Source organism: Eremothecium sinecaudum, chromosome III (genome assembly GCF_001548555.1).
Source record: "Eremothecium sinecaudum strain ATCC 58844 chromosome III, complete sequence".
In the NCBI taxonomy this organism is placed as follows: Eukaryota; Fungi; Ascomycota; class Saccharomycetes; order Saccharomycetales; family Saccharomycetaceae; genus Eremothecium; species Eremothecium sinecaudum.
In genome coordinates, this window is record NC_030894.1 from 141,135 (window position 1) to 163,687 (window position 22,553).

General features: G+C 39.4%; 9 protein-coding genes across 9 annotated transcripts; 6 read left to right on the forward strand and 3 right to left on the reverse strand.

The window, feature by feature from the left end:
- Positions 1-27: 27 nt before the first annotated feature.
- Positions 28-1,092, forward strand: PER1 (Per1p; the record flags this gene model as incomplete). Its single annotated transcript, XM_018131581.1, has 1 exon — positions 28-1,092. One exon carries the CDS (start codon positions 28-30, stop codon positions 1,090-1,092), a length of 1,065 nt encoding a protein of 354 aa, XP_017986531.1.
- Positions 1,093-1,283: 191 nt separating this feature from the next.
- BOR1 (Bor1p) lies at positions 1,284-2,942 on the forward strand (the record flags this gene model as incomplete). The annotated part of the gene is made up of 1 exon (XM_018131580.1): positions 1,284-2,942. One exon carries the CDS (start codon positions 1,284-1,286, stop codon positions 2,940-2,942), a length of 1,659 nt encoding a protein of 552 aa, XP_017986532.1.
- A 511-nt stretch (positions 2,943-3,453) lies between these two features.
- On the forward strand, positions 3,454-3,834 carry AW171_hschr31375 (uncharacterized protein; the record flags this gene model as incomplete). The annotated part of the gene is made up of 1 exon (XM_018131579.1): positions 3,454-3,834. One exon carries the CDS (start codon positions 3,454-3,456, stop codon positions 3,832-3,834), a length of 381 nt encoding a protein of 126 aa, XP_017986533.1.
- Positions 3,835-4,550: 716 nt separating this feature from the next.
- Positions 4,551-8,864, forward strand: TAF2 (transcription initiation factor TFIID subunit TAF2; the record flags this gene model as incomplete). Its single annotated transcript, XM_018131578.1, has 1 exon — positions 4,551-8,864. The coding sequence occupies one exon, from the start codon at positions 4,551-4,553 to the stop codon at positions 8,862-8,864; it is 4,314 nt and encodes a 1,437-aa protein (XP_017986534.1).
- A 359-nt stretch (positions 8,865-9,223) lies between these two features.
- SLP1 (Slp1p) lies at positions 9,224-11,605 on the forward strand (the record flags this gene model as incomplete). Its single annotated transcript, XM_018131577.1, has 1 exon — positions 9,224-11,605. The coding sequence occupies one exon, from the start codon at positions 9,224-9,226 to the stop codon at positions 11,603-11,605; it is 2,382 nt and encodes a 793-aa protein (XP_017986535.1).
- Positions 11,606-11,915: 310 nt separating this feature from the next.
- AW171_hschr31378 (cyclin family protein) lies at positions 11,916-13,505 on the reverse strand (the record flags this gene model as incomplete). Its single annotated transcript, XM_018131576.1, has 1 exon — positions 11,916-13,505. One exon carries the CDS (start codon positions 13,503-13,505, stop codon positions 11,916-11,918), a length of 1,590 nt encoding a protein of 529 aa, XP_017986536.1.
- Positions 13,506-14,714: 1,209 nt separating this feature from the next.
- On the forward strand, positions 14,715-18,491 carry TOF1 (Tof1p; the record flags this gene model as incomplete). The annotated part of the gene is made up of 1 exon (XM_018131575.1): positions 14,715-18,491. One exon carries the CDS (start codon positions 14,715-14,717, stop codon positions 18,489-18,491), a length of 3,777 nt encoding a protein of 1,258 aa, XP_017986537.1.
- Positions 18,492-18,531: 40 nt separating this feature from the next.
- AVT2 (Avt2p) lies at positions 18,532-20,001 on the reverse strand (the record flags this gene model as incomplete). Its single annotated transcript, XM_018131574.1, has 1 exon — positions 18,532-20,001. One exon carries the CDS (start codon positions 19,999-20,001, stop codon positions 18,532-18,534), a length of 1,470 nt encoding a protein of 489 aa, XP_017986538.1.
- A 355-nt stretch (positions 20,002-20,356) lies between these two features.
- SEC2 (guanine nucleotide exchange factor SEC2) lies at positions 20,357-22,318 on the reverse strand (the record flags this gene model as incomplete). Its single annotated transcript, XM_018131573.1, has 1 exon — positions 20,357-22,318. One exon carries the CDS (start codon positions 22,316-22,318, stop codon positions 20,357-20,359), a length of 1,962 nt encoding a protein of 653 aa, XP_017986539.1.
- Between the last annotated feature and the right edge of the window lie 235 nt (positions 22,319-22,553).

Sequence of the window (22,553 nt, forward strand, 5' to 3'; positions counted from 1 at the left end):
ACTTAGGATACGGCGTTTGAGTCTACGATGAGGACCAGTAGCTTCTATTTGACTCTGTGCTGTATTGTGGGCACAGTACTAGCTTCTGCAGGTGACCGTTTACAGGAATTCAAAGAGTGTAATGAGGTGTGCCGGGAGAAGCTGAATTGTGATGGTTATGATGGCAGCATCGACATCAGGAGCTCACGATTTTTTTCCTACGCGTTCAAGGACAACTGGTTTATCCATAGGTTGTTGCTTTGGGACTGTGAGGCTGAATGCGACTACCAGTGTCAGCATGTAGTCACTAAGGAGCGTATCGAAAACAACAAAGACGTCTACCAGTTCCATGGGAAATGGCCATTTTTCAGGTTTTTAGGAATGCAGGAGTTCTTTTCTGCCATTTTCTCGGTTGGTAATGTCTACTCTCATTTGAAGGGGTGGCGTATGGTCAAGCGTGAACTTGCCACAGTTGCTCCGGGGCAAAAGACACGCGTACTCCTACACCAATATATGTATGTTGCAGTTGTTGGAATGCTGGCATGGACCTTCAGCACGATCTACCACACGCGTGATTTGGAAATTACCGAGAAACTTGACTATTTCTTTGCTGGGGCCACCGTCCTTACTGCCTCGAATGCCATTTTCACGCGTGCGCAGCGCCTAGATCTCTATCCAAGGCTCCAAAAGCTCTTTTCAAGCACTATTGCAACGATATTCCTGCTGCATATCATCAGATTATACTTGAACTGGTCATACAGCTATAACATGCGCTTCAATATCTTCTTTGGTATCTGTCAGTTCGTAATGCTGACAGTACTGGTTATTCAGAACTACAGGAAACTCAAATCTGCCGAAGCCCACAGTTCGTATATTAACCGCCTAAATTTGAAGTTTGAATTGGTCTGGGCTCCTTTCTTAATAGTTTGTTATTCCCTAGTTGCAGTCTCCTGTGAGATATTTGACTTCTTCAGTTACAGATTCCAGATAGATTCCCACGCAATATGGCATGGTTTAATTATCTTCCCAACGTATTATTTGTATGAATTTTTCATTAAAGACTTTCGTTACATCGACTTCGAGAACAAAACAGGTTCGAAAAGCCTGAGGTAAACCAATTCAATCAGATCATAGTGAACTCTACTTAATCATTTATATATACGTACACCATCTGTGCGTTCTTCCGATTTGTTAGCAACAGTCATTCGTTACGAGTTCTTGTACCGAAAGGGTCCCTTTGCCTTGTAACAAGCTCATCAGGTTGTTGTTAATAATAACAACAGCAAGTCCTTTGGATCAAGCACATGATGGAAGACGCTAGCTCAGATATTAGACATAGAGAACAACTGGACTTAGAGTCGTTTCACCTTAAAGCTCCACCCGATCCAGATAAAGATGACGACAGTGTTCATACAGCGACAACTGAGAAGAAAGGACGCTTCCCGCCATTATTCAGTGGTATTAAACACGATATTATAGACTTTTTACCGCAATATGTATCTGATTGGAAAGATGCATGGAACTATCGTGTGATACCTTCAGTGGTCGAAACATATTTGAACAACCTGTTGCCAGCTATTGCATTTGCACAGGATATGTTCGACCATACCGATAATGCCTTTGGAGTAAATGAGGTTTTACTGTCCAGTGGGATGGCAGGGGTTGTATTTGGTGTTATTGGCGGACAGCCACTCTGTATTGTGGGTGTAACAGGCCCTATTGCTATTTTCAACTACACTGTTTACGATATCATCAAGCCGTTGGGAATCAACTACTTTGGGTTTATGTTTTGGGTATGCATCTGGGCTATGATTCTCCACGTAATTCTTGCTATTACGAACATGATGTGCCTCCTGCAGTTTGTTACGGAGTTTCCTTGTGACGTGTTTGGCTTTTTCATCAACGTAGTGTATATCCAGAAGGGCATCGATATACTTACAAAACAATTTACCCACGAGGGAGAAGTCGATACTGCATCGGGATTTGCAAGCATAGCAGTGGCGCTACTTATGACCGCTTTCGGCGTCGGAGGCAAGCTGTTCAATATTACGCCCTTATTTACACATAAGCTTAGGACGATAATATCTGATTACAGTACCGCGGCATCTGTTGTGTTCTGGTCCGGCTTCACGCACTTTGGTGGATACCTTAATGACGTGAAGTTCCGTAAACTGGAAATTAGCAAGGCATTCGATGTAACATCGATAACCCGCTCAGGCTGGTTTGCGTACCATAGCATACCGGTTAAGTACGTATTTCTCGCATTGCCATTTGGCCTGATTCTCACAATCCTATTTTATTTCGATCACAATGTGTCGTCCCTTATGGCCCAGCGCCGCAGATACAATCTCAAAAAGGCGTCCACCTTTCACTACGATTTTTTGCTTCTAAGCTTCACAACTGGTGTTAGCGGTATTCTTGGTATACCAGCTCCCAACGGCCTTATACCACAAGCACCGCTTCACACAGAATCCTTGCTTGTGCGTGATTCCGAAGGTAATATCATCCGTTGTGTTGAGCAAAGATTTACTAACACAGTCCAAGGTCTTATGATGCTAGGGACAATGACCAGGCCACTTCTGCAATGTCTTGGCCAAATACCACAGGCTGTCCTTAGTGCTTTGTTTCTCACAATGGGAATAACGGGTCTGCATGGTAACGCAATCATTAAAAGAGTCATATGGCTAGTGACTGATCGTAAAATGAGAGATAAACATGATAGACTAAACACTGTTCCAACAAAGCCATTATTGATCTTTACGACCATTGGTGTAATCTCCGGCCTTATAGAATTTGCTCTTACGCTGTCTAAAGCAGCGATAGCGTTCCCCGTTGTCTTGCTTATAACAGTGCTAATGAGTATGAGCTTCAAAAGATGGTTTAAACACGATCACCTTGCTATACTGGATGGTCAAGTAGGCGAACCACACACAATGAAGAATCTACAGCGCGTTAATTTGTAATAGATTACTACTAAGATCGTTTAATTATCTCTTCCAGGCTAGCCTAGTACTTATCGTATCTAATTAATAATTAATGCTAATTAAGAAAATGTAGAAGCAGTCTTATCCGGTACCCTAATTATGTCCGCATAATTCTCGTCGTTTATACATAAAACTGGAGTAGACGCTCTGTGTCCTTTTACTATGAGGAAAAAAGCGGTGTAAATAATATTAACCAAAACATTGAAAGTAGAATTTTTAAGCACACGTTTACGCAACCAACATCAAGCTGGTGTAATAGCAAGACTACAGCCTTTAGAACTTTGACTACATCCAGGCGACAAAATCATAACTGTCGTTTGAATTTTTTTTCTTTTATCACAAAGTTCCATCGCTATTTCATAAATTAATCCTGCAGATACACACAACAACAAACATCACTACTCTCGCAAAAGAATAGAAAACCATCCAAAAGTGCTATTATTTTAAATACGTTTGATATTTTGCATAAATAAGGCGTTATTTGGTTAAAATGCTCCCTGAAAGATTAGATCCTGCTTTAATTCGTGAACACATGTATGAAGAGGCAAATAATTTTCAGCTTGCACTAAAATCTTCAAGTGCTCCAAGGACTTCAGCCTTCAATCCTATAATAGATTCTGGTCTGGCGCGCTTTAACTGCGTAGTTGGCAACTGTAAAAATATCGATCAAATAACGACAAAGGAGATCATCCGCACACACTTATATGATCATTTTAACTTATATTTTGCGATATGGTTGATTATGCTGTTCCTTTGGGTCACATACTTAACAAAAAGTTCATACAGAGGGTACCCATTTCCATGGCAGGGCAAGAGAGTGAACAAAAACGATGATGACCTTGATGCCGTTTACCACCACGTTACAGTGTAACATAATAAAGGTGATTAAACTGAATCATGCACCAGTAATATAAATGTTTATTTAGAGTGCCCATGGTTGTATTATATAATATTAAGATATCGTAAAATCAAATATAAACTAACACTATAATTGCCCATTTACCGATTTAACTATCACTGGGTAATGTGCTTGTTTATGTTTACCATTAAAATATGATACTCTACGTAATGCATTGAAATAGTGCGTAATAAATAATAACTACCAACTACGTAACTGCGAGTCGAGCCTTCTATACAGCAAGCCACAGACGTTTGTTTGTACTGTCACACAAAGTGATTGACATGTGATGTTACTTAAGCTGGACTTTTTAGCACTGTTACCGATTTGTTTCCCAATCATTTCCAGCGCCATCTGTTGAAAAAATGACCGGATGCAGTCCATATGGAGTGCGCGCTTCGTTGGCTAACGGTGAAAATGAAGCCAAAAACACACAACAGAGCGTAAAATAGCGACACGAAAAGAGAACTGGATAAGACGGGCGGTTCTAGGCGTTATTTGATCCGCTCAACCAGGCCCTGCGGCTTTCAAGCGATTTACTACTCCTTCTTCAAGGTCACGTGACAAAACTAAGTATCATGTTAGACGAAGGGTACCGGCTGACAAAATTGTAATCGAGAATAATACTAGTATGTTTGATGATAATAGAGATAAAAGAGGATTCAGTGGAGCTATTCGAGGAATATACGATGGTCCATATTAAGTCTACGCCCAGGCAGACTGCTCCTCTGCCTTCGGTCCACACAGGACCTCTTTTTAAAGTTGCGCACCAGCGAATCTCAATAGATGTTGATTTATCGAAGCATTCTATTGTAGGCTTTACAGAGATAATTATAATTCCATTAGTGCAGCAACTAGATTATGTCCAATTTGACTGTAAAAACATGAAGATTAAGGATGTTATTGTTGAGAATAGGCGTATTGAGCATTATGTTCATAGTGACCCATACAAACGGTATTCCGATATGTATTGTAACGTGACGCAGAATGTTCTTCAATCGCATAATGGCATTGAGCAATCGCACTTACTGCGGTCTAAGTTTGGCGATTTTACAGAGTTTCCTGATGATAGTGCAAATTCACAACTACTTATTAAGATTCCTCCTTCGATTAAGATCACACTGCAGGATACTGCATCCTTGGCGAACTACACCCCTATAACCCCTTCCATTCGGACGCCCGCACAGGAGTCGATTTTCAGTCCCATAACTATTCGAATTGATTATGAACTCGACCATCCAAATTCCGGTATTCATTTCGACACATCGTCCAGTGAGCAGCAATACTGGAACTGCTATACTTGCAATACAGAGTGGAACTCCTCTGTCTCACATTGGCTACCCTGTGTAGATAGCTTAGACGAAAAGTGTACTTACGAGTTGGAAATAAGTGTCCCTAAGACTGTGCGTGAGATAGGGACAAGCAAGGTCATTGGTGCGCAGCTTACAAGGAAACGTAAGTTGCGCAGCCGCGAATATAATGAAGACGAAGACGAAGACGAAGAACTAGAACAGGATGAAGAAGATAACGAAGATTCTCCTCTGGACCGTGATATGGTTGTTGTGTGTTCAGAATTTGCTACAACGAAGGAGTCAGCGCATCCCACAGACATGGCTAAAAAGGTGGTAACGTTTCAAATTTTTAACCCAGTAGCAGCTCACCATATCGGCTGGGCCGTTGGTTCTTTCGATGTTTGGAACTTACCGCCATTGCATACATCGGAAGAACAGGATGATGAGCAGGAAGATCAAGGCATCTCTTTACCTGCCCGTGATGATGGGGACGTTGTTTCAATCCAAATCTATACTCTACCTACTCCAGATGTAAATGAACGCATTGTTTTAAACACCACATTGGTTTGTCAGCATATTTTAGACTTTTACTCCAAAGAATTTGGGTCTTATCCATTCTCTTCATATGCAGTGTTGTTCTTACCAACCGTTCCGGATAATACTATGGACTTTGCAAGTTTGACAATTTGTAATACAAGACTGCTATATCCTCCAGAACTTATAGATCCTATGTTTACAACGATGAACCAACTCTGTTGGGCATTAGCCACCCAATGGTCAGGCGTTAATATTACTCCACTTGAACTGAATGATATGTGGTGTTGCATAGGAATGGCTGGTTATATGACATTCCAATTCATTAAAAAGCTGATGGGGGCTAATGAATTTAAATATCGCTTAAAACTTGCTTCAGAAGCAACAGTTGCGCAAGACTGGGAAAGGCCGCCAATGGCAAGAACTTTTGACAATGCATCATACCCCGTCTCCAGTATTTCTCGCGATGTAGAATTTATTAAATTGAAGGCCCCAATGGTTTTATACATTTTGGACAGAAGGATGACTAAAACAGAAAGATCATTTGGAATGTCGAGGGTATTACCTAAAATTTACCTACAAGCAATGTCTGGGGACTTATCCAATAACTCTCTCTCAACAGCCCACTTCCAATATGTATGTGAGCGTGTAAATCGGAGCAAATTAGAGCCGTTTTTCTCCCAATGGGTGTTTGGTTCTGGTGTTCCCATCTTCCGTATAACACAGCGATTCAATAAAAAAAGGATGGTAGTCGAGATGGGTATCAGGCAAGTACAGCTCCAAGAACTTGGCCAGGGGAACATAATAGGCCACAATGGTTTTCACACTAGTGCTATGAATTATTTATGCCATCCTGATAAGCAGCTAACACAGGTTTTTACCGGCTCTATGACTATAAGAATTCACGAAGCTGACGGTACTCCTTATGAACATATCGTCGAATTAAAGGATGTGTTTACAAAATTAGACATTCAATACAACACCAAGTATAAAAGGTTAAAAAGAAGGCGTAAAGTTAATAAACCATTAAAGGCAGACGTAAAAGATACTGGTTCTTTAGAACCATATAACAAGGAGGATGAAATTAAGGCTACAGGAAATGATGACGATAATGAGGACATTGTTTTAGTAAACTGCTTGGGCGACACTTTGGTTTCGAGGGAAGACTGTCAAAAATGGAATTTAACTGACTCTACTATAACAGGTGAAGACGACGATTCGCAACAGCAAAGCGAAGCATTTGAATGGATTAGGGTTGACGCTGACTTCGAATGGATTTGCAAAGTTTACATCAATCAACCTGATTATATGTTTGTTTCACAATTACAACAAGATCGAGATGTAGAGGCGCAAATTGAAAGTGTGAGATTTTTTGAAGATGTGGTAGCAAGCAGCAATATCAACTCTCAGGTATATTCCTCTATTTTAACCCGGGCTGTCATGGATGATAGGTATTTCTATGGTGTTAGGTTGGAGGCATGTCGCGCGTTGTCGAAGTTTGTTTTGAAGAGGGAAGAGCCAAACCAATTCTGTGGAGGGCCCAAGCACTTAATATCAATATTTAAACATTACTTCTGTTATGAGGATTCGGATATTCAAAAAAATAACGACTTTAGCGACATTCCAAGATATCTACTTCGCTGTGCAATCCCAAGGTATCTGTCTCATTCCCGTAACGACGAGGGCAAGTGTCCCGCCTTCGTCAAAACGTTTTTACTTGATCTTTTAAGGTATAACGATAATGGTGATAACCCCTACGACGATGTAAAGTATATTGTATCCTTGATTAATAGTGTTGTTGACTGTACTTTGGACGATAAAGAGGACAAAGATTTCATCGATCAGCTAGTCAAGGAATTGCAAAGATTTGAGCATTTAGACCAATGGCTTCCCTCTTATCAGTTGTTAATAACTAAGGCAATTCTGAGACAATATTTACGTTTGGCAGCAGAAGGGATGTATAAGTTTGAGGACACGACTAAGATATTAGAATTCACGATAACTGATCACGTAAATCAAGAAATTGAAAACGTTATGCACAGAAGAGAAGGACTACAGGATCTGTGCCTAACAGCTTGTAATATATTGCTTGTCATAAGTGGAATAAAAAATAAGGAAATCCTGAAGTACTTCTTTGAAAATCTGTGTTTCAACCCCGACCCTTACATACGAACAAAGTTGGTTGACGTTCTTATTGATGCCATGAACTTTATTGCAGCAAAAGGCAGCATTGATGATCTAAACGACGACATAGAAGAGATCTTATCTTACATCAATCCTGGGTCTTTTTTGAACGAACCCGGTTCCACTATTTTGATAGACGACTTTACCGGCGAGGGCAACAGTCGAAGAGAGATGTTACTCCGTTCTAACACTAGGGGCATGATCTCGTTGGTGAGATCCAAGTTTGAAAACTACATCCCACTTAAGAAGATTATATGGGATGTTTTACATTCTCCACTAATCAGTGTCTATCAAAGGAAAAGACTGTTCGACCTATCCAGGGTTATCTACAGACTAGAAGATTCCTTCAGGGTGAAACTCCCGTCTCCTAGAGAAAAAATCCTTGTTGCAAAAGTTCTAGGCAGCGGTAAGGTGGTAATAAAGAGAGAAAGTAAATTTAAGGTTCATCTGGCACCCAAAGGTGCAAGTGCTAACGCCGAAAGTGTTGCACCTAAAGCTACTGCAGTCCAACGAAAAGCAGCTCATACCCAAAATGAAAAAACTGTTGCACCTGCGACCAAGAGTCAACCAACAGATCCGGCTGCTCCCAGAATACGTCTAAACTTGTCCAAGACAGGAAAGAGTGCAAATACATCAGTCGCTGCAACTCCGGAGACCGGTGATGTTGCATCTGTTGTCGCCAACAAACCCACGGATATAAGTTCAGCCGCTAACAGTACTTCAAACACACCTGCGGCCGCTCTACCAACAGGAAGAGCTGGTAGGAATAGCACCGTTGGAAGATCATTGCCAAAGGGTAGAGCACAGAAAGGATCGGTTGTTAAGTTGGGTTCGTTACCTTTGAGGTACGTAAAAATTACTCTCGATAAAAAGCGCGTTGATTTGTCAGCTGTACCTTTTAACAACAATGTTACAGTTGTTAAGGCCAATCTGAGGACATGTTTGATCAAGATAAGGGTACCGCCGGATAGGATAAAGGTGAAGAAGGACTAGATATGTTAATGGTTTTTATAAATTTAGTAATATCTTTACTAAAAGGTTGCGGTATAAACAATATTGGCCATCATAATATCTTGTCAGCATCGAGAGGGCATAGCCCGCACAATGCGATTGATAATGAATAGTAATGCATACCTTCACGCTATATAGTTAACAAGTAGAACTAACTGATGAATCACTATCCACGGAATAACGGTTTAAAACTGGCTTCTAATACTGAACACTGCTTTTGATAACTATCAACTTACGATAAAGAGTAACGTGTAAGAAAAAACCTAATAGTACATTCAATAAACGCCCAAACGTCTATATTTATATGTTTGATCACTGTATATTGGATTAAACGTGATATTATGAGATTTACTAGTGCAACTAGCATAACTTTATCCATAAAACTACTACTTACAATTTACACGAATTTTGCACAAGCTGAAGAATATAAACATCTAACGTCCGATGTGGTTCAGAATGTTATGCTAACAAATGATATTGTCCAAAGTACACCTGAACCAAGCGCCAATAATGAACCGACTAAGATTGAAGATGAAATTTTGGTTAACACAATAGCCAGTAAATTAGACCTGCGATCAAATAGTGAATCACCGAGTTTCAGAAGTTCAACAATAGATGATGTAACAGCCCAAATGATTAGTATTAGGGCTGCTGATGAGGTTTTAAATGAGGACGCTGGTGAAAACACGATTATGTCAGTTGAGGAGGATTGGAAACCCCGTGAACCTAGTAATGAAGATAATGCCGAAAAGGGCTACCAGAAAGTGAGTAATAATAGCTCTGAGAAGCTAATAACGACAGCAGCATCAACGATTTCAACACCAGTGCATATGGACAAATTGCCGTCCACATCTCAGATTGTGGCGATGGAGAGACAGCCAGAAGAAGCCCTTGCGGACGATGAACCTGAACTAAATAATGACAATGAGTTTCTCCCATTTGCAGAGTGGAAGAAGTTAAAGCTTAATGAGAAGCAGCGAGATTTGCATAATGAGAAGCATTTGCGTACTATGCAAATGCTGGACTATAACAAGTTAGAAAGTTTTGGCGACGACATGGAAATAGATGTTCGAATTTTTACCTCGTTGGAGGATGATGAACCAGAGGGAAAGGTGTATCATGAGAAGTTTAATTTTGCTTCGCTGGATTGCGCTGCATCGATTGTGAAAACGAATTCAGAAGCTCAGGGAGCGTCATCAATATTGTACGAAAACAAAGACAAGTACTTATTAAACCCTTGCTCTGCTCCTAGTAAGTTTGTGGTGATTGAATTATGTCAAGACATATTGGTAGAGGATATCCATGTTGCAAACTACGAGTTTTTCTCTTCCACATTCAAGAGGTTACGTTTTTCTGTTTCTGACAGGTTCCCAGTTCCTAAAAATGGATGGAAAATATTGGGCGAGTTTGAAGCTGAGAATAGCAGAGATTTGCAGAAGTTCAAAATTGCCAATCCGATGATTTGGGCTCGTTACTTAAGGGTTGAAATACTTGAGCACTATGGTAAAAACTTCTATTGTCCAATCTCGGTTGTACGTGCTCATGGAAAAACTATGATGGATGAGTTTAAAATGACAAAAAGTACCGATATAGATGTTGCTACAGGAGAACTAGAATGCGAATCGGTTTCTAATATCAACATCCTCAATTCCTCCGACCTTTGTGACGCAAACACATATCCAGAATACTTTGATGGAAACAAGCCATTGATATTTTCTAACAGGAAAATGACTGGGGAGCTCTTTTGGGGTGAATTGCAATCTCAATGCCGAGCGGCATTACCGCCTTTACGATTTGAAGAGTTTATTAAGGATTTTAATGCAAAAGACACTTCAAAGCAATTAAAGCCTGTAGAATTTACCCCTCTGTCAACGGAAGAATCCATTTTTAAAAATATTATGAAAAGGATATCCTCACTTGAAACAAACTCTACATTATCGGTGCTGTATATTGAAGAACAAAGTAGGCTTTTATCCAAATCATTTTCGTCGTTGGAGAAAACACATGGCAGGAAATTTGACTCCTTGGTTGCAGCGTTCAACGAAACTATGATGGCTAACCTTGAGTCGTTGAATAACTTTGCTAAGCAGCTACAAGAGTCGTCGTTAAAGCTTCTGGAAGAGCAAAAACTTTCAAACGATCAGTTTACGACGATGACAATTCAACGGCTAGACATGATGGAGAAAGATGCGAGATTCCAGAAAAGGATGATGTATCTAATTTTATTTGCTTTTGCATCGCTGTTGATGTACATATTACTGACAAGGGAGGCATATGTTGACGAATATATGGAGGATGACGGCTGGTATTTAGATTCTCCTCCATTGAAGAAAGCCAAGGATAAAATATTAAAGAAAGCCGCGCGGGCTGTGTCTTCGCCTACCATTTTTGGAAGCTTCAACGCCGAAAACTCTAAACGGGAAAAATATACGGAAGAATGGGGTATAAGAACTTCTACATCTAGATCCGGAGGCTCTCATATTGATAACGATAATAGCGACGAATATGATCGTGAGGATTACTGTTCAAACATATCTATACGAAGAGGCCGAACTTATTCGAAGCTGCTAGCCGCAGATGAGATGGAAGTGGATATTGACGATTTCATGAGCAATTCAAGCGATAATTTTTCAGTTACATATCATGGAATGGATAGAGCCATTGATGATGATGGGATAGAATTATCTTCACGTGCGTCCAGCAGTGACAAAGAGAGCATATAGTAAGTATCCTTTAATAGTGATATCTTATTACCAATTATAAGTTAATTCGACATGTTAAAAGCGAATGTTCAATGGTTTAAGTGCGTTATCAGGATGCATTTAGATGTCAACTTATCGGTTGAAGGTACTAATTTTTATGATTAATATTTATAGGTATTAGCCGAAGCTTTTATATATGGCTAATGTAAAGATCAAAATGGTTAGATTAAGAACTGATATCATTTGTAATCTTAAATTGTCAGGTTAAAATTGAGAACTAAGGTTTGATAAAAAACCAACCAAGAATCATACTATGTTTAATGTCTTGACACTAATGCAGATTAGAATCATTTTGAGTATAACTGCGTATGGTATTAATTCCCGACGAGGAGCCCTCTGGCAACGCTGAACTTAGCGTCAAATTGTTTTTGTGATTATGCTGAAAAGGTGAAGAGATGTCGCCAGTGCCAGGGAACAGTGCTGAATTATTGTTCACCCCACCACTGAATACGGAGCTCCATGATGTAGAAGCAGAAGAGGATGGAGAAAGACACGCGGAAGAAGATCTTTGTCTTCCAGGTGCCGCCCATTGGCATCTAGTAGGGAAGTCAGCAGGATTACCAGTAAAATCTGGGGAATTCTCAACAGAAACAGCACTATAGCCTATTTCTGCCATACATGAGAATCTTTTGAATTTTTCAGCACCTTCATCGAAAGTAGATAAACTCTCACTGTTGGAACCCACATTGGTCAAACCTATCAAGTAATCGATCAGTTGCGTTTTAGTAACAGATAGTTGGGCAATAACGGAATTATCCACCTGGGTCTCCTCCATCTCAACTAGCTTGAATAAATTAATGAACAACTTCTGGTATCTTGAAGTGAACTGGTCTAAATAAACAGAAACGAAAGAAGCCCTATACTTCTTAGCTGCTGCGACAAAACTATTAGGAATTCGACTCTGCTTGTAAAGATCCTTAAGATATAGTAATGAACACATTCTAATGTCTTCTATTGTGCTGTTGGTAAACTGTAAGAACGGTAAATTATGAAAACCTGGCGAATGGTAGTAGTTTAAGTCATCAGGTGTCAATGGAAAGTCGTAAAATGCCTGATTTGGGCTGTTAACTGCGACATCTGCTAAACGCTGTGAAAGGTAAGTGGTGAACCTGTCATCATTACAAATTTTAGATGCAAGCAGCACCGCTGACGTTACTTTAATTCCCGATGATAGGTAGAGGTAATTTTTGTCATATAGCGATATCTCACATAGATATGAGGCTATACTTACTAGAGACTTGGGTATTTCATTACCTGAGGCTACGAATGGCTGTGATTCGATACAGGAATCCAAACATGTTTGCATATTTAATGGTCCTATAACTTCCCATCCTAACGTAGCCAAGATGTGCCGCTCCATTTGCAAAAATAGAGACTTATCATATAACTCACCGCACATCATCACCAACTCTTGCAAACTTGGAGTTGCGGCCTTCTTATCCTCATACTTTGCAGCTATCCAAAGTGAAGTTGCGACTGTCAATTGGTAGTGCTTCTCGTATACTATTCGCTTAGACAGATATCTGTCACACACTGTGCAAGCCAAAAATAACGTCTCCTGTTCTAGCTTAAAAAAGGAGTGCAGCTGAATTAGGAAGTCAATCAGGTGCGGCCTCATGTACCACCGGATTTCCGGCTGTGTACTCATCATGTCAGGGTCGGGCAGGTCTTTGAAAGCGGCACTCGTCAATGACTTGTGCAACTCTTCACCATAGTCTCGAAGCGATTCCAAGCATGCTCGCTTCTCGTTATGAGAACGTGCGAGCAGCTCCGTCCTATTATGGTTACGTGGGAGAGGACCCAATGGCCTCTCATTGACGTGGCGAAGTGAACCGGGCGCCAACATACCAAGACTGTTCATGGAGGTACCGTTCTTCGCTAACAACTAGAACGAATTAAGCTCAATATTAGTGCTATTATATATTCAGACTGTGTGGGGAAATAGAGAAACCAATGGATACAATGGATTGCAGGGACCAGCACTATTTGATAATAACTTTGTTTACCAATCCTAATGGGAATAGTAATCGCTTTAGGATGAATGCAGTGTAGTGTCCTATACGGACTCCTTAAAAGCGATTAATACTACAGGGTTGTTACACAGTTCATTTTAAGCAGTACTCCCGGCCCTATCTAATATTTGCTGCGGACATAGAAATATTCTACGTTATGAAACTCTTTGAAAGAGAATAAGGCAAAGCGCAGCTGCCTGGTTGGCACCATTTTTTCAAAAAAAAGAGCCCAAAACAATAGTGCAAACAATCACCCTCAAACTTAAGAAATGACTTTTTAGTCACTTCTTACTACAATTGCCTTGGCTATGTCGCTAAGAGTCTCGGGCGTTAAAGTTCATTAAACGATACTGCACAATCACGCACGATGTTATTATATTGCACCCGAACAGGAACCCGGAGTGTTATATTAAACAGGAAGCGCATCTCCTATAACTGACGATTGTATTATTATTATTTTTATCTATAAGTCTTGATAGTTTACGCTTTCTTCGTAAACCCGAATTCGGGGCATCTTATTCCCCACACGTATCGTACCGGGCGGAAGAAATAAAAATCAACCCGCCTAGAAGCTGCTATAACAAGATGCATCTTGCTTCATTCGGCATAAATTGATTTTCGTTAATGCCTCAGGACCAACAATCCTGTTACCTCACAAAGGAACTATGGTCTGGGGAAGAGGTTTGTTTGTTTGTTGGTACTTCCTATTCGGTCTGTAATTCCATACATTTTATGACGTAGTTTCATATGCATGCAGAAAAATCGAACAAGTTTCTGCATTCTCCGCTTTAGTCGCCTTCGGTTGCATATGAAACATTTCTACAATAAACTTTATTGGAATAGAGATGACATTCTAGAATAATATGACACAAACAACCAGTTTATATTATATAATACATTTCAACTGTAAATTTTGGACCATGTGACTGACGCGTGAAAATTTAACTTTTTTTTACGTGTAGTATTAAATTTAGAGCGTAGTTTTAATATGCAATTAAGATGTTCCAGTTTGAGGTACTACACCTAGTAGTGAATTAATAGATGGTTGCGAAGCTTCAATGGAGACAGGAGTTAAGAATGGGTTGCAGAATACTGCATTGAATGAATTGGATGCCCAAGGAGGTAATTTGCCGAATACAATTTTAAAAGCTCGAATAGCTTTACTGGCAACAGCTATAGGAGGAGTAGACCATACATCTGAACAGCAACCAGCTCCCTATAAGTTAGGCGATGATTGTTTGGCTTGCTTAAAAGACTTGAAACGATGGTTTACACTTGTAGATGACCGTCAGAAAAGGTGGGATGTTGCAAGTGCAGCTGCAGAATTCAAGATTCTGGTTGATGACTTGGTCCCGATTATGCTCGAATGGGAATATAAATCGGTAAATGCAATTAAGAAATGTCGGAAGACTGGTGAGGATATTAGCGCATACTTTAAAAACAAGGGTTATTACGATAAGGTGGTATTAAACGCGCTGCAGTTAATTGTTTGGATGACCTGGCCGATTATTCTAAACGATGATTCGTCTGAAAACCAGATTCAGCACTACGCGACTTTGAAAAAGCATTTGCTCACCTATAAAAAAGCTATTTTGCATACCGATGGGGGAAAGGTGATAAAAGCTGCTATTCGTATAGCCACCGATGTCATTAAGATTGATAAAGTGAATAGGACCGCACTGGATAACTCTATTCTTCGGTTGGTACTGGATTTTATTAGAAATGTACTAGCCATAGAACCAGCAGAGATAACTATAAGTATGAAGCAGAAAAGTAGTAGCAGAGGCATTGGCACTACGGAGATGCTCCCGCCCAATACCACTTTGGATGATATTTCATTGGATGCTGTAATATTGGCTTTTCGACAAAACAAGGTTTTTGATTTCTTGCTTGCATTGGGTAGTTCCATGAACCGTGAATTTGATGCATCATATATAAAGCTCCCATTATTGGAAATATCTTTTTATTTGACTAAAAATGTAAGCCACAAGCGATTATTTGGTCAATTAAAGAAAAACACACCAGCTACTAATAGCGACAGGAGTAGCAATCTGAAGGGTACCGTGACTCGCGTGGGAGAAGAGCTCACTGATCTGCTCACTAGAGAGCATAATCACAAGCGCTCTCAAATAAGGACATCATCTACAAGACATTCGAGATTCGGTGGATTTTTTTCCATTCAGACTTCCGAGAATGTACGTTTAACGGTGCCCAATGCTAGCAATGTCCTGGATAATGACGCTGCGTTGACGAAGTTGGATAAGCGTAAGAAATGGAGTAAAGCAGTTCGTGACCACAAAGATTTGATTCAGGGAATACCTACTAGTTTTTTGAACAGTGATGATAACTCTTCTGCGTTCTTAACGAGCGAAAACGTTAAGTATTTACGCAAATATCTGGATAATTTTATGGAATCCTCTTTTAACACCTTGTGGAATTCCATAACTGATCTATTCACTATGGATGATGATCAAGTAATAGTCCATAAAATTCAGCTTTTATTAGTCTTCGCATGGTACGTGAAATACAACAGATACAAGACTGCGAATAAACATGGCAAGACAGACGCAACAGATATATCCGAAACACTAAGAGATACTACTCATATTCTTTTAATGAAATTTTTACGAGAAGCATATGAACAGAAAAATTGGGCTATAACGCATGCAGGCATCCTAGCTGTGACTGAACTTTTCACTCTACTTTGGTCATTGAATGAAGAATGGGCGGAAGATGTCGAAGTCACATTAAGCAGACTACTAAGTGAGGAGAGGATTAAACTACTCTCAGACCTGCCAAAATCCGCTTCAAATCATTCTCCACAATATATTTGGGCATGCATTCATCTAAATTCTGTCATATTTAAGATTTTAGATATGTACGAGAAGAACAAAAAGGATCTTACCGTTAGGGACATTCGAAAGCGCAGATCTAGGAAGTTTACGGATAATATTAAAATATCTAAACATCCTGATGATGTTAAGAATCATCTAATTGAAGAAAAAGAAGATTTATCGTCCCAGGAGAGTGATACGGATGCTCATAGCAATCTGATGATTGCAAAAATAAACTTCAATAAGGTACGGAGCTCATACGTTCAACACGCAACGATTGACACCTATATTAATTTTCTACAACGTTATGAAGAGCTGGATGATGAAGATATTAAAATTGCCATACAATTTTTATATTTCATTCTGGTACAAGCCAAGGAGGACACATTTTTGTTTAGAATAGATTTAATGATTTTATTAAAAGACATGCTGGGCCTTGATGGTCTAAACAGGAATTCCAGAAACCGTGCAGATCTGGAGCAGTTTACAAATTATCTGATGAAGCAATTAAAAGAGAAATTGAAGAAGTCCCCATCGTGGTTTGTCAATTTACTGTTCCCTAACATACGTGACCGGGAATTGGGTTATTATATGAGATATGGTGAACAAATGCCTACAACTCAAAGCGTTCATCAAGTGGTGATCCCAACAAGATTTAAAAATATTGAAGGACAAGAGCAAATGACTGAAAAGGAATTGAGAATAGCTAAATTTGGAATATTAGTCTCAACTCTTATAGACGAAGGAAAAGAAGATTATGTTAAAGAACTAAGTTCAAATTTGGAAGCTGCTATAGAGGTATACAGAGAATATTCCACTCGGAAAGCAAATGAATTGGAAGGTAATAATTATCCAAGATTCGATTTTTCAACTAGTGTTTATGAAATGAAGCGTTCCCTACTCTTTGATAGTGATTTGCGCGCCCTTTTCCTACTAGTAGGTTACCACATTCCAAATGCCGAACATGATAAATGCTATATTGAAGGTGACCTTTACCTTGAAGATTTACAGAATAATCTAGACTTGTTAAACAAGTACAAGTCAGTCCCATTTGTAACTCCAAATGGATTGGCATCCTCGTCGTACTTATTTCGCCCAATTAACTACGGTAATGTCACTGTTAAAACAACTAATAATGATGATTTTGTTGAGCAAGATATGCATGATTTTATAGATGATGAAGATAGAGGCAATTCTGATGATTATTTCCGGGATCTGGATAGAATGGATGAAAGACTGGTCGGAAGAGACATTATTAAGGGTACTGCAAAAGCGAAGACTGTAAAGAAGCTTAAAGCTAAAGGTAACAAGAAAAAACATAAGTTACCTCTATTTGATACTGGTGAAGAGGGACACATTGCTAATGAGAATGAGAAGAAAAGAAAACAAGTAGTCAGCAGTCAATTTATTACCGATTTTGATAGCGATATTGAGTCGTTCGAGAATTCAACATTTTATGAAAACGAGATGTACTTGCGGTACTTATTAGATAAATACAACGGTCAACTACCTACCGAGCTTTTCTCTGAATTTGCAAGATTTGCAAGCGAAAGGACCAATAATAATGGTAAAGTAAAAGGTGACTACAGTGTTTTATTTGGCGGTCAAGTACCCACCCTTTCAGAATTAGAATCACTGGATTCTGCGGTATGTGGCCAAAGTTTGAAAGGTTTGGTTGATCACCAGCTGCAAGAAGCAAGCGCTAATTTTTCGCCAAATCATGACGATGCAAACCATAGACCTTTTAAAATCAGTAAAAATGATATGAATATTAGTGATAACGAAGAACTGCTGCTTAGCGCTTCTGAATACGACACGGATTCAAGCTCTGAGGGTACAACATATACTGCAATGAGTAGTTCTCGTCAAAGTGAATCTTTAGAATCAAAAACCAAGCATCGTGAACGCAGTTTGAGCCCCCAATCGGAAAGCGATGAAGAATATAGTGTTACGAAAAGGCGTAGAGTAAGAGTTGCGCTTTCAGATGAAGAAGAAACGTAAATTTAATTTTGCAACTAACAATATATAGCGTTAAATTATATTATATCTCACAATGCTTTTCTCCTTTATCATAGTATGCGTAGAATAGTGTTTGGGAACTACTAACGATCATAAGCGTGATACCAAATATAATACATGCATAATATGGAATCTTCTCCTTGAAAGTCTTCTTTCGACCAACTAGACATAACGTGGTTAACGGTGGTAAAATATATGCAATTATTGACGCTGTAGTGGATCCAACAAGTTCAAGCAAGGCTCCTAAGTTACATGTGGTCAAAGAGATTATAACAGCCGCAAAAACTAGAATTGTTGTAATAATAAAATGCTTCTTGGTATCTAATACTATATTTCCATCCCCTTGACGATTGGACCGGAGATAAATTAAATCTCGAGCAACATCACGAAGAACAAAAATCTCTAATGGAAATGTTGTTACCATATTTAAACCGAAACAGAATCTTGCAAAATTTATGAATTTGTCGTCACTTGGAAAGTTGTTAAGAATATTACCTTTAGTTGAACTTTTAAAACTGAGAAAACCTGTATAACCTGCAATAAGACACAACACCATAGATATCGTGCAGCTTAGGTGTGTTAAATTACTAAACCTTTTTAGACTTGGTTTCTTCAAAGAGAAATAAATGAAGCTGGTATTGTGGTGACAAACTAGGGCAAAGGAGATAATAGATATACCTTGGAATATTCTGGGCGTAATAAAGTATTCAGACACACTAATAGTACCCTTCAACTCATTGGCAGTCGCTGGTGCCCGTATCATTACAATCAACACTATCATAAATATACTTATTAACGCCAACATTGAAATCTTGGATAACTTTGCAATATTCCTATTCAAAGACAAAGGATATGACACCAGAAAAGAAAACACTGAAATTATAGCATTTCTACCAAAATAACCTGCGTAACTAGGAAAGAAAGCTTTTAAAACATGGGGTACACTATCACCAACGATAATACAAAATCCAACACAACTACCAAATGCAAATAAACCATTTACAACCAAAACTGTGATTTTTCCAGCTTTTCCCATTGCAAACTCGACAGTATCCTGATATGTGGTTTTCCCTGTTAACTTAAAGTTAATCACTATCAGTCTTATAGTCCAATCAACTATTGCAGTTAAAAGAACCAATGCCATGAACCCCCCTACAATTCCACAATTCTTAATTGCAAACGGCTGACCTACGACTCCTGCTCCCAAAATGCTGTTTGCCATGTTCATAAATGCCATATACATATTTGACTTAGCAGGAGCACGAGTAGGGTGAGTCAATGGATCCTCGGCGTCAATTTCAAAGTCTGCAAAACTTTGACCTGAACCATCGTTCAATCCATTCTGATTACCAGAATCATGGCTCTTAAATGTCGATAGTTCTAATTCTACATTTGATGGAGATATAGAACGTGAGGTCCCTGCAATAGATGAGGTGGGCCTATTTGAACTATTTCCAATGTGTGTATAATAATGCTTTGAATGATCTTTCATTAGCCCATGTAGAATTATTGGTGCCAGAGACTAGGACAATTTAATTGATTAAGAGGTATATACTCTTTCGGTAACTATTAATTCGTATTGTTATTAGTCCATGTTCTGAAAGCGATTGGCGACAACCTGTCCAAAAGTCTCCGTTACAACCTGTACACCACTGTTTACCCTCATATATTTACCTTAAATAAAACTTTCTCTAGAGGCAGTTGTGGATGGATCGCATAAGAATAATATTTCACCCACTACCTCTAGTTTTAGGATTCCTCTTCTCTGTTGTTTTGTATTACGTGCGTTTGATAGCTTAGGTGAGCTTCTTTCTAATGACAGAATGAAAATGAACTATTTCCGTTAATTATTCCGCCAGGGCGCCTGGAAGGGGTCCATTAGGTTCTACAACTTCTTCTGGCTCTTTTGATGGCTCTGGAGCTTTGGATTCAGATAAGGGACTAACATCCTCAGGAACGTCATCCATGACGGAGGATTCTATAGTATTTCCGGCACTATCTGCTACAGGTGGGGAGACTTCATTTGCTACTTCATTCTTTACAGTTTCCTCTTCTACAGGCTGTTTTATGGTACCTTGAGTTTCATCTCCCTTTTCGAAGTCAAAGCCTTCTTGTTCCTTTGATCCTTCTTCTCCAAACTCATTGTAAGTAAAAGATTGATTTGTAGACGAAGGTGAACCGTAATTGGCCCATTCATGTGGAAGTGAATCTCCGTTGAATATTGCTGGGTCTTTATCTTCAGAGGACATTGGCGCTACCTTCAACTGCACCGCATCATCCAATGTCCATACCCCAATATGAGACCAGTACAATGATGCACGTAACTTTGCCAAGTGCAACCAAGAGCGCTGTACATTGGTCATAGGTAGCCCCTTTCTTCCATCAAAATCTTCCCCTACACCATCAACCTTTGGAGTAGTTTTGACAAAAGATGAGTTACGAGAAAAGTTACTCATAAAACTCAACCTCTTGCTGGTCAAAGAGGATGCATTTTCTTTCAATGGTGAAGCATTTGCATCTTTTACCTGGACTTGTGTGAATTCTGTACTGTCTGCTTTAGCACACGACAAGGTAACATTTTCCAAGTGCCACGCGCCCGATTTTAGTGAGCGCAAGAATGCAAATATTTCGCACACTTGGCGGACCTTTAGTAAACAGTAATGACATAGTGGATACTGGCTTTCAATGGCAGTTCTTCCATCTTCAGTTTTCATTAGAGTCTTGAGCGTGTATAATCTTCCATGTTCTAAGATGTCGTTACGGCCCTCCGAGCAGAAGGCACAAGGTGCCTCAATGGCAACAGGGGGAGAATTTGGAGGGTAATTAAACATTTTCACGTTCTCACCCTCATCACTTTTGTAGCCAGTCATGTGAGAGGGCATGTATCCCAATCTATATGTCTCATTGATACCACTTATGGGCTCTATTACAACCAAACCTTCTATCATCAAGTTCAACAAATTCCTCCTCGCCAGCCATCCAAGTCCTGCCGCAGACTCTAGCCGTAGTATTGGATGAATTTCATTAATTAGACCTCTTAAGAACTTTGAATCGTGCTTGGTATCCTTAATGCTTTTACACATTGGCAAAACGGCAACAAAACGTAAGTACTCCGTGTAAAGTGGAATATCGTATCGTAGCGACTGGGCCAATGGCGTGAAAAGCAAACTCGCTTGTGTTAGATCATAAGCGGAATCGACAACAGATGCCTGTCTGTCCAGAGATAAATTGGAACCGGTGTGTTCATCCACCGCTAGAGGCCGCCGATAGTTGTTTATAGTATTCTGCTCATCTTCCACCTTGTATAACACTTTCTTCAAATTCTTCAATTGTATACTTAGCGTGTCTAACAACATATCTTTTTCACGAAGTTGCTCTTGGAGCTTCGAGTTTAGTTGCTCAATTGCGTGCTTCTCCTCCCGTGCTTTAGATACCATATTATTAGCCTCATCAAAAAGTGACGTGGTCAAATCTTCTAACTCCTTATGAACCTTCTGAACTTTCTGTTCAGAAGCTTGCCAACCCTTAGATGCTTCATCAAGCTTCTCCTTTGTCTCAGTAAGCTGCTTGTCTTTATCATTCAGAACTTGTTTTAATTGCTCTAATTCTTGTTTTAGCGACTCATGTCTTTCCATAGCGCTCTTTTGTCCTGCCAATATCCTCCTAGCATGATTTAACTGCTCTTCTAGCTTTGACTGCTTATCTATACTCTCAATCAACCTCGTAGATAGTGAAGAAACCTGAGTTGATATTCTTATTGATTCTTCCTGTTGCGAAGGATCTTTCTTAGTTTCATCTTGACCTGACATATTGTCTGATATACAAATTAGAGTTCTTGACAATTATATGATGGAACACCCATTAAAATCTTCTTTTTCCTAGAATATGGCTGATAAGTACAACTACAATATTCGTTTGTTTCATATCTTACAACAATAACTATGCAGGAATGTAAACGATCGCAAAAAAGCTTTCGTATAGAATGCTAGTTGATACTCAATTTAAAAAGGCAATGGAGTCACATTAAAGGCAAAATGAGAACGG